Below are 11,099 nucleotides of genomic sequence, written 5' to 3' on the forward strand. Positions count from 1 at the left end.
CTGAAACCAATGACAACAAAGACACAACATACCAGAATCTCTGGGACACATTTAAAGCAGTGTGTAGAGGGAAATTTATAGCACTAAATGCCCACAAGAGAAAGCAGGAAAGATCTAAAATCGACACCCTAACATCACAATTAAAAGAACTAGAGAAGCAAGAGCAAACATATTCAAAAGCTAGCAGAAGACAAGAAATAACTAAGATCAGAGCAGAACTGAAGGAGATAGAGACACAAAAAAACCCTTCAAAAAAATCAGTGAATCCAGGAACTGGTCTTTGAAAAGATTAACAAAATACAAAATACATAGACTGCTAGCCAGACTAATAAACAGAAAAGAATCAAATAGACACATTAAAAAATGATAAAGAGGATATCACCAGCGATCCCACAGAAACACAAACTACTATCAGAGAATATTATAAACACCTCTACACAGATAAACTAGAAAATCTTGAAGAAATGGATAAATTCCTGGACACATACACCCTCCCAAGACTAAACCAGGAAGAAGTTGAATCCCTGAATAGACCAATAACAAGTTCTGAAATTGAAGCAGTAATTAATAGCCTACCAACCAAAAAAAGTCCAGGACCAGACGGATTCACAACCGAATTCTACCAGAGGTACAAAAAGGAGCTGGTACCATTCCTTCTGAAACTATTCCAAACAATAAAAAAGAGGGAATCCTCCCTAACTCATTTTATGAGGCCAGCATCATCCTGATACCAAAACCTGGCAAAGACACAACCAGAAAAGAAAATTTTACGCCAATATGGCTGATAAACATTGATGCAAAAATCCTCAATAAAATACTGACATACCAAATCCAGCAGCACATCAAAAAGCTTGTCCATTACGATCAAGTTGGCTTCATCCCTGGGATGCGAGGCTGGTCCAACATACACAAATCAATAAATGTAATCCATCACATAAAGAGAACCAATGACAAAACCCACATGATTATCTCAATAAATGCAGAAAAGGCCTTTGACAAAATTCAACAGCGCTTCATGCTAAAAACTCTCAATAAACTAGGCATTGATGGAACGTATCTCAAAATAATAAGAGCTATTTATGACAAACCCACAGCCAATATCATACTGAATGGGCAAAAACGGGAAGCATTCCGTTTGCAAACCAGTACAAGACAACGATGCCCTCTCTCAACACTCCTATTCAATATGGTATTGGAAGTTCTGGCTAGGGCAATCAGGCAGGAGAAATAAATAAAGGGTATTCAATAAGGAAAAGAGGAAGTCAAATTGTCTCTGTTTGCAGATGACATGATTGTATATTTAGAAAACCCCATCATCTCAGCCCAAAATCTCCTTAAGCTCATAAGCAATAAACATACGAAAAAAAAAATGCTCATCATCACTGGGCATTAGAGAAATGCATATCAAAATCACAATGAGATACCATCTCACACCAGTTAGAATGGTGATCATTAAAAAGTCAGGAAACAACAGATGCTGGAGAGGATGTGGAGAAATAGGAACGCTTTTACACTGTTGGTGGGAGTGTAAATTAGTTCAACCATTGTGGAAGACAGTGTGGCGATTACTCCAGGATCTAGAACCAGAAATATCATTTGACCCAGCAATCCCATTATGGGGTATATACCCAAAGGATTATAAATCATTCTACTGTAAAGACACATGCACATGTATGTTTACTGTGGCACTATTCACAATAGCAAAGACTTGGAATCCGCCCAAATGCCCATCAATGACAGACTGGATAAAGAAAATGTGGCACATATACACATGGAATACTATGCAGTCATAAAAAAGGATGAGTTCATGTCCTTTGAAGGGACATGAATGAAGCTGGAAACCATTTTCTCAGCAAACTAACACATGAACAGAAAAGCAAACACTGTATGTTCTCACTCATAAATGGGAGTTGAACAATGAGAACACATGGACACTGGGAGGGGAACATCACACACCAGGGCCTATCAGGGGGTAGGGGGCCTAGGGAAGGGATAGCCTTAGGAGAAATACCTAATGTAGATGATGGGCTGATGGGTGCAGCAAACCACCATGGCATGTGTATATCTATGTAACAAACTTACACGTTCTGCACATGTGCTCCAGAACTTAAAAAGTATAATAAAAAAATATATATGCACATAAAAAAATCACATTTTTCATAAGAATTTTATTTTAATATAAAACAACTATTAAAAAATACATTTCAAAAGCACACATCTTTGTCAGAAACTTTATAATCTAGTGAAAATAACATAAAATCCATGAGAAAAGCATCAATTAACAACAGGTCTTAAAAATATTTCAAATAAAATGGCCTAATTATACCATCAAACAGAAAATACCAATTGAGACACCATCTAGAGGAAGGAATAGAAAAAACAGGCCAAGATGAAGTCAGGGAGCCATACACTGCACCTGGGGGAAAGAGCTGAAGAAGACATCTCCAGAGAACTGAAGCAAGAAATTTAGGGACCAGGAGGATTTTGTTCCATGTCACATACCTGATAAGAAAAGACATAAATCCCTCTGTTCCTAGAAACTACCAGAGCCTGTTTTCCAATAATTTCTTGAAGGCTAGTTCCAAGTTCATCCTCCTCTTGGTAAGATTTAACTACAGGGCACAGATCAAAAACCATCCTTTCTGACACCTCTGCACCCCAGTTAACCTTTAAAACTCCATTAGGTATATATTCTTTTAAGGTCTGCCAAAAATATCCCCTATGATTTTAAGGCACTGTCATGCCAAAAAGTGATTTTAACTCTTACCTAACATCTAACATTCTTTCCAAGAAAAATCATAATCCACAACAGAAAGCTACTTAAAATAACATGCAAAAAGTGTTGTGAATGATTCCATTCAACATGTCAATGAATGAATGAATGATTGTAACAGACTAATACGAAGTCATGAATGTGAAAGTTATCACCACAAGAACTGGGGGATAAAAAGACTAAAGGAAGATGTCAACAAAGACAATAAAGATACTACAATTTTGCCTTATTTACATTAAACCAGCTCAAGAAAAGTAGAAACACAAGTTGCTCTGTTTCCCATGGTATGAATACCAATGTCTTATACACCTTTTTTTTTTTTGAGACAGAGTCTCACTCTGTCACCCGGGCTGGAGTGCAGTGGCCGGATCTCAGCTCACTGCAAGCTCCGCCTCCCGGGTTTATGCCATTCTCCTGCCTCAGCCTCCTGAGTAGCTGGGACTACAGGCGCCCGCCACCTCGCCCAGCTAGTTTTTTTTTGTATTTTTTAGTAGAGACGGGGTTTCACCATGTTAGCCAGGATGGTCTCGAACTCCTGACCTCGTGATCTGCCCATCCCGGCCTCCCAAAGTGCTGGGATTACAGGCTTGAGCCACCGCGCCCGGCCTATATACCTTTTAAAAAAATTTTACTCCCAGAGAACGTGTTCGTTGCGATTATCACCGGCACTTGAGCTATTTACTAAAATTCACCTCTGACAACTATCATACAACTTTAGGCAGGCTTAAGCTACCTTGCTCGGCCTAGAGAGAAGAGCAACAAAAAATTAATGAGAGAAATCTGACATTCTCCGTGTTTTCTAAAATAAGTATAAGCAATGCTTGAGGGTGAGGAGTACCTTGGGGAAAATTAGAAAACAAGAAACGAGTATCAGGAAACACCAGGAAATCCAGTGTTCCAATACTAGGTCAAATGTATCACTGAACTGTCAAGTACTGGTACACTTACACAGATATTAAGGCTTGATATGGGCAGTAGGATAGGGCAGGAAAAATGGTATAATAAAGTAACCATAATTTACCATTCAGTATAAATGTGTATGATTACTATTTATCAACATGAATATTCTGATTTAACATATCCTTGACCAAATTTGTTACCCAATAAAGAACAATTTCTAGAACACTAAGATAGTTTAAACCATTACAATGATTATAGGTAAAAATCTTACTTCTCTGTTCTTGTAGAGACATTCAACTCGGCAACATAACATTAGCCTTACTGAATTGCTGGGGTATACAGCAAACATGCCATATTGACATGCAACCAAAATTTGATGTACATTATGTTTGAAAATTGCGGGAGAGGTACATATGATGAAATTTTAACTATTTCAAAATAAATCGTCTGTTTTAAAGCCTGAATGAACTATAAGACTCTTCACTCAACAAAAAAACTTTCATTATGCTAACAGATTTTACAAATCTCTTCCTATATGACAAGCATGATATTAGACATTAACAACTTGCAGAATTTAATACAACTTTGATGTTATAATATGAGGGACATAAGGGGTGCTAGGTAGAGAAGATAAAAGTTTACTTCCCCTTACTGGCTTAATGGCTGCTAGAAGTAGTAACTGGCAGAATGTCAGTATGCACAGTATTGTAAGGCCTACAGATCTTTGAAGACAGTATACATACAGCTGTAGAACAATTGTCAAATTATCAGTTTAATGGCACTTTACAATTTGTATAAACCTATCGCTTTACAACTTCTATTAACAGCCACCCAAGCAATACATAAGAAATTATAGACAAGCTTTGCATAAAAGGGTAAGAATATTCTGAGATTATTAAACACATTTTTAAATGACATTTAGTAAAGAAATTAAATCCCTTACTCTTCCTTGTTGGTTAGAACACTCCACACAGCTGACTTGGATGTTTCCATGTTTAGCACCAGGAATGATCTGTACACATTCAAAGTCATTTGCCAAAATAACAATATCACAGCCTGATCCATATGCCTAAAAAAAAAAATTTTACAATATATAAGATACATAACTTATGAAACCTTATTACATAATATTTTACCTTAGATTTTATTGCCATTATAAAGTATACCTTGGGACATTTTACAAAATAGTTAATATAAGAATATCAATTTCTAAATAAGAACATTAAAAATCACATAAAAAATAAACTGATGATACTCCATGCATTATCATTCAACAACTGTTACTAATAGGAAAAGAGTTCTTCCAGTTCTTAAACATGACATCCTCTGTTCCTGCAGGTCATAAATTATTCTGTTTAGACTTTCTCTCCAAAGTTCATCTCAGTAAACCCTAAAGTATAAAAGCTCCATCTAAAAATACTAAGACATTGAAGACTACAACTGTGTTCCCAGGGTTCAAACCAGACTTAAGAAACATCAATATGGAAATCAGGCATGCATTTTCCAACACAATTCCACATGCCTTAAAGAGCTAGTGAAGTAGACATGAACAACAAAGGCAGAATTACACGCACTAAGGCAATGGCTAAATTTAAATGCGTCAACGACTCAAATGAATCCATAACGCAGCCTGCCTCCAATATCCACCATCCATCCCCAACATCATCAGGCCTGAGGGAGAAAGGAAACCAACCCAAAGTTGTTTTACCAAAGGTAAAAAAAAAAAAAGTCAAATAAAACAGAAAATGAACAAACTTATATAGAATATTGGGCAAATATCCCTATATGGTCTGGAAAATAGACCACAAAACAGAAATTGTTGGGAAAATTCCCATGTCCAACTCTAATAAGTAAAACCACACATTTCTTCCTATTGCAACACTTCTTGCTGTATGCTATTCCTGTTTTGCAATGTTGTGAATTTTATGACATAAGGGTCAGAGAGTGGGGACATTTTTCTTTTTCTTCCAAACTATTTATGATTAAATATTCAAAACAACCTACCCCAATTCTCAAAAGCAAAGCGCCATTAAAAGCAAGATAAACATAAAACTTATGACACGGTATTTTCCTCACTGTTTCCACACCCTTAAGCAATGTGGTTATGACCTACAAAATAGAGATATCCAATAGCAGGGCTGACATGTGATGAGATCCAAATCAGTGACCCATGCCCTGAAGGGGTCCATATAAGGCTGCTAACGAAAGACGGAAATGAAGATAAAGACCAGACAGGAAGACAACATTACTTCTACTAAAACTTCCAATGTTACCAAAATCCTGCCCTAACCACTATATAAAACATCTTAAACCCATGTGTTTATAAAAATCAAAAAGTTCACCAAAAGAAAAGCAAAGATAGAATTTTAAGCAAGAAAAATATAGAGAAAAATCACTCACAAGAGGAAATGATCACTTACATTCTTATAGACAAGGCAGACTTGGTTATACCATGAATTCAGGAAAGCCAAACTGAAGAATATTGAGTATATGCAGAAGAAATGTTTCAATCACCATGCTAATTTTCAAGTATAGTATTAAAATAACAAAATCATCTTACACTTGAGTAGCAATTTCAAAATTTCCAACATGCCTTATATCATTATCTCAGCAAAGTGGATTCATGGAAAAAGCACAGACTTTATCTAGTTTGAATTTACACACAGTTTTCAATTTTGGTTATGCCATGCTGTGCTATCTTAAGAAAGTTATTTAAGTTCCCTGAGCATTTCCTCATGGTAAAATGAAGCAAATAATACTTGTCTCTTAGGATACTTACGAACACTAAAATGGAAAATGTACACAGTCATTTAAGTAACAGAACAGTGCACCAAGTCTCGAGTCTGGGCTAGTGACTGGGAACACTAAAGTACAAGACATGGTCCCAGTTACTCTAATGGGGAGATGAGTAGGTAAATTACTAATTAAAGCTAAATGACAAACTGCCATGACAGAGATAGCCATAAAATACTAGAAGACAGAAGAGGTACTCAACAAATGTTGTATCACTCTCTCTTTAATCTTTGCAACAAATCTGGAAGGTAGATATTATTATATAAAGAAAAATTCAAGTTCATTAATTTGCCCAAGATTACAGTTACTAAATGCAAAGTGTTCAAACTCAGGTCCTTACAATTTTTACATTCTTTTCCCTACATTATATATCAAAAAGACATAAAATATTCCAGATAAATATTAGTACACTTTGTTTCTCTAAAGATGGGCCATCCCTAGCAACTGCTACTTAAGATAAATTCACTCTTACAGCTCAGTCACTGAAAAGGCTTTTTACTCTTCCCTAGATAACCATAATTGCCTGATGTTTTCCAGAGGATGTGTACTACACTCCATTTTTCTGATCCGGCAATAGTTCAAATTGGAGGCATCAAAATCACCTAGGAAACTTGTCAAAAACACAGATTGCTCAGTCCCACTCCAGACTTTAAATTAAAATCTTCATGGATAAAATAATTTGGCAATATCTATCAAAATCTTAAATACAATATACCTTTTGATCAAATATTCCCTATTTTACCCTAATAGTCCCTATTTTGCCCTACTTATATACATATATGTACAAAAGTTTGCCAAAATATATGTAGGACATTCAGTGCCTCAGTATCTATAGTAGCAAAAACTGAAAATAATTATACCACTCATCAGTAAGGAGTAGTTAAATAAATTACTGAATTACATGGGAATACTATACAGCTACTAAAGGTTAAGAGGTTGGGTACAGTGGCTCATGCCTGTAATCCCAACACTTTGGGAGGCCAAGGCAGGAGGATCACTTGAGCCTAGGAGACCACGAATAGCCTGGGAAACACAGTGAGACTTCATCTCTATAGAACATCAAAAAATTAGCTTAGCATGGTGTCACATGCGTGCAGTCCCTGCTACTTGGGAAACTTAGGTGAGAGGATCACTTAAGCCCAGGAAGTCAAGGCTGAAATGAGCTATGATTGCACCACTGCACTCCAGCCTGGGTGACTAAGTGAGACCCTGTCTCAAGAAAAGGAAAAAAATAGAAAGTTTAAAGACCACTGGTTTAGAACGGTTTCAACCCCCCTACCAAACTAGTAATTCCCATCAAAATGGAACAACTTATGTCCGGTGCTAGTTTCCTGTTGAACCAGAGTTAGGCAATGCCTACCATTTTATATAATAACCATGATTACTGCTAGAATAGAATCTCTTAAACTATTGCACACTAACAGCTTGAAAAAGTGCACAGGGGCATTTTCCAAAGAGTCTAATGCATAAATAACCCAAGTGTGGAAGAAAAAGGGACTCATATAATCAGTCAGTATTGAATCATGTGTATTCTGTAACTGAGGGCCCATGAGATTTTAATGGCTTTAAGGCATGTTTAATGTCTGTCTGGTTCCCACTATACTGAATGGTTCATTAGAGCAAGGACCTCACCTTGTCCTTGTTTACCACTGTAGTCCCAACACCTAGCACATAAGCAGCTCTCAATAAATAGCTGTGTAATAAATTATTAAAAGTCTTTCTAACCGAATATCTGGCTCCAGAAGTCTAAGCACTTAGAAACTTAGTCAAAGAACATGGAGTTGAAACACTGACACTGCCTTGTTGCTAACAATTTGGCCAACCTATCCTCATAAGCTTAAGAAAAGAGGGAGAGATTTTGACTGACTTTCCAGCTAACAGTATCCACAAATGTAGAAGTTCTACTAGAAGAGAATCTACCTAAGCCTTCCTTATAATTCACCATTTACTGAATACCTACTGTGATCAAGCTGTTTTGCTAGGGTCTTTATAAAAATTATCATTATCTTCACAGGCCTGCTTTTGAAGACGGAGAAACTGAAGCCCAGAAAGGATAAGTAATTTGCCCTAGTTCACAGAATGAGGATTCATTTGCTTCACAGTAAAGTTCCTACTGTTTCCACTGCATTGCCCTACCTCTCTTCCATGAAGATCTTGTTGGTGCTAGAAGGAGTATGTTCATCTTTGTAATCCCAATTAATTTACCACATCATGGAGCACAGAATAAGCATTCTGTAAAGACCAACAGTTTATACAAAAGCGATAATTTACTCAAAAGATTCCCATTCTCTCAATTTTAGAGAGATCAAAAGTGATTTTGTTCCATTCTTTTTCAGAATCCAGTATTACCAGAGGAAGAATGTTTAGTGCAGGAGGAAAAGAGGGTGCTCGTTAAGACTACAAGTAAATACTAAACTGACCCCAGAGAGTATGGATGTGGGCTCCTTTGTGTTAGATAAATGAAATACTTCTGACTAAGCTAAGTTAGTAAAGTCAGTAAACTAACTTCTTCACATGTGGGAGACAGGTCACAGGATTATTATAGAGAGGCAAGGAAAAGGACAGCAAGCCTTTTCTGGAGAAATGGAATCACTGGACTGGATTATCCCTCCTTGGATTCTTTGTAGAGCTGACCTATGCCAGAGCACGATATACCAGCGTCCTGCTCTTCGAACAGTACTGACCTATAAAACACTTTATCTAGAAATCAAGGATATGGCTCAGCCCCTACCCACAGAGAAGGCCCAAGAAAAGAGGAAGGGTCTTAGAAAAACTGCTTTCCTTCCATTCATGTGGGAGGATTTGTTTTATAAAAGTACTAAGCTGATGATAAAGAATGATTAGCTGATATTAGTAATTCATAACTAAGAGATAATTCTGTAGCATAAGCTGTTACATCCAAAACAAAACTTTAAAAATATTAACCCTCGACCGGGCGCGGTGGCTCAAGCCCAGCACTTTGGGAGGCCGAGACGGGCGGATCACGAGGTCAGGAGATCGAGACCATCCTGGCTAACACGGTGAAACCCCGTCTCTACTAAAATACAAAAAACTAGCCGGGCGAGGTGGCGGCACCTGTAGTCCCAGCTACTCGGGAGGCTGAGGCAGGAGAATGGCGTGAACCCGGGAGGCGGAGCTTGCAGTGAGCTGAGATCTGGCCACTGCACTCCAGCCTGGGTGACAGAGCGAGACTCCGTCTCAAAAAAAAAAAAAAAAAATATTAACCCTCACTTGTTATAATCCTATTCTTAGAGACCAAATCCATCCTATTAGGAAAGAGAAAAGTATTCTCTGCTTTGAACATTGAAACTAAGAGTTTTCAACCTGAAGTCTAATAGACGTAGTCATAGATGGCCTCAGTAGGTCTCTGAACTCCTAAAAATTGTATTTAAAGTTGTGTGAATGTGTTTCTTTTCTTTGCTGTGGTATTATTACCACAATAAAGATATTGCTGCTTTCTTTAGAGCAGGGGCCCTCTATTCCTACCACCAGTCCATGGCCTATGAGGAACTGGGCCTCAGAGCAGGAGGTGAGCAGTGAGTGAGCGAGCATTACTGCCTGAGCTCCACCTCCTGTCAGATCAGCGGTGGCATTAGACTCTCACAGGAACGCAAGCCCTATTGTAAACTGCACACACTAGGGATCTAGGTTGCATGCTCCTTATAAGAATCTAGTGATAAACATAATGTGCTTGAATCATCCCGAAACCATCCCTCTCCCTCACCGCTCACTGTAGAAAAACTGTCTTCCACAAAACCACTCCTTGGTGCCAAAAAGGTTGGAGACCGCTGCTCTAGAGGGTTTAATGTCCTCATGAACAATGCAAACTTTGAGATCACTGACAACTACTGACAGATGTGTCTAAATTTAAGAGACAAAAAAAGCACTGATAAGGAGTATTAGACATGTTGAGAGGACTTTTAATACGCAGTATGAAGAGGCATAACACACTCATTCAGTCTTCTCTAACTTTAGTTTTATATATAATTGTCTTAAGTACATTATTTTCAGAAAAGAAAACTAATACTCTAATCCCACAAACACTGTTCTAATTTCTCAAATTTCCTTTATGTCTCAGATAAATTGAAGTGGAGAGTAACAAAATGAAAACTTTTAAAAACCTTAAACAAACATGACCACATTTCCTATGAAATTACAGCATACAATAGATTAATTACATTGGCATTTACTATAGAATAGTTGGATGTTTTAACATCCCAGAAGTTACAGGGTCAAAGCATGAGATCATTGACAACTACTGATATGTGTCTAAACTTCAAAAACCAAAAAAAAAAAAAACCCTGATAAATGAAGGTGCCTTAAGCATGTTGACAGGTTTAACGAAGTACTATAATCTTACCAAGAATACTTTATCAAGAGTATTACTATTAAACTCCCACCTCTCCCTGGGAGTGAGTTTTGATCACTGTAAATATGTCTACTTTTCTACAGAAGAAGGCACATCTTATTAAGAGTTAGAAAACCTATTCAACATAGTGTTGGAAGTTCTGGCTAAGGCAATCAGGAAAGAGAAAGAAATCAAGGTCATTCAATTAGGAAAAGAAGAAGTCAAATTGTCCCTGTTTGCAGATAACATGATTGTATATTTGGAAAACCCCATCGTCTCAGCCAA

At 37.3% G+C, this 11,099-nt stretch overlaps 1 protein-coding gene across 1 annotated transcript in view; it reads right to left on the bottom strand.

Annotated features, from left to right (window-relative positions):
- LOC108523666 (dmX-like protein 2) overlaps positions 1-11,099 on the bottom strand; it is a gene marked incomplete at its 3' end in the record, with an annotated part of 105,484 nt that overhangs the window by 58,090 nt on the left and 36,295 nt on the right. Inside the window, exon 2 of the mRNA XM_017864385.1 lies at positions 4,617-4,742. Coding sequence (XP_017719874.1) covers positions 4,617-4,742 — 126 coding nt within the window. The remainder of the gene's footprint in view (positions 1-4,616; positions 4,743-11,099) is intronic.

Source organism: Rhinopithecus bieti, unplaced genomic scaffold (assembly GCF_001698545.2).
Source record: "Rhinopithecus bieti isolate Rb0 unplaced genomic scaffold, ASM169854v2 scaffold_76255, whole genome shotgun sequence".
NCBI lineage: Eukaryota > Metazoa > Chordata > Mammalia > Primates > Cercopithecidae > Rhinopithecus > Rhinopithecus bieti.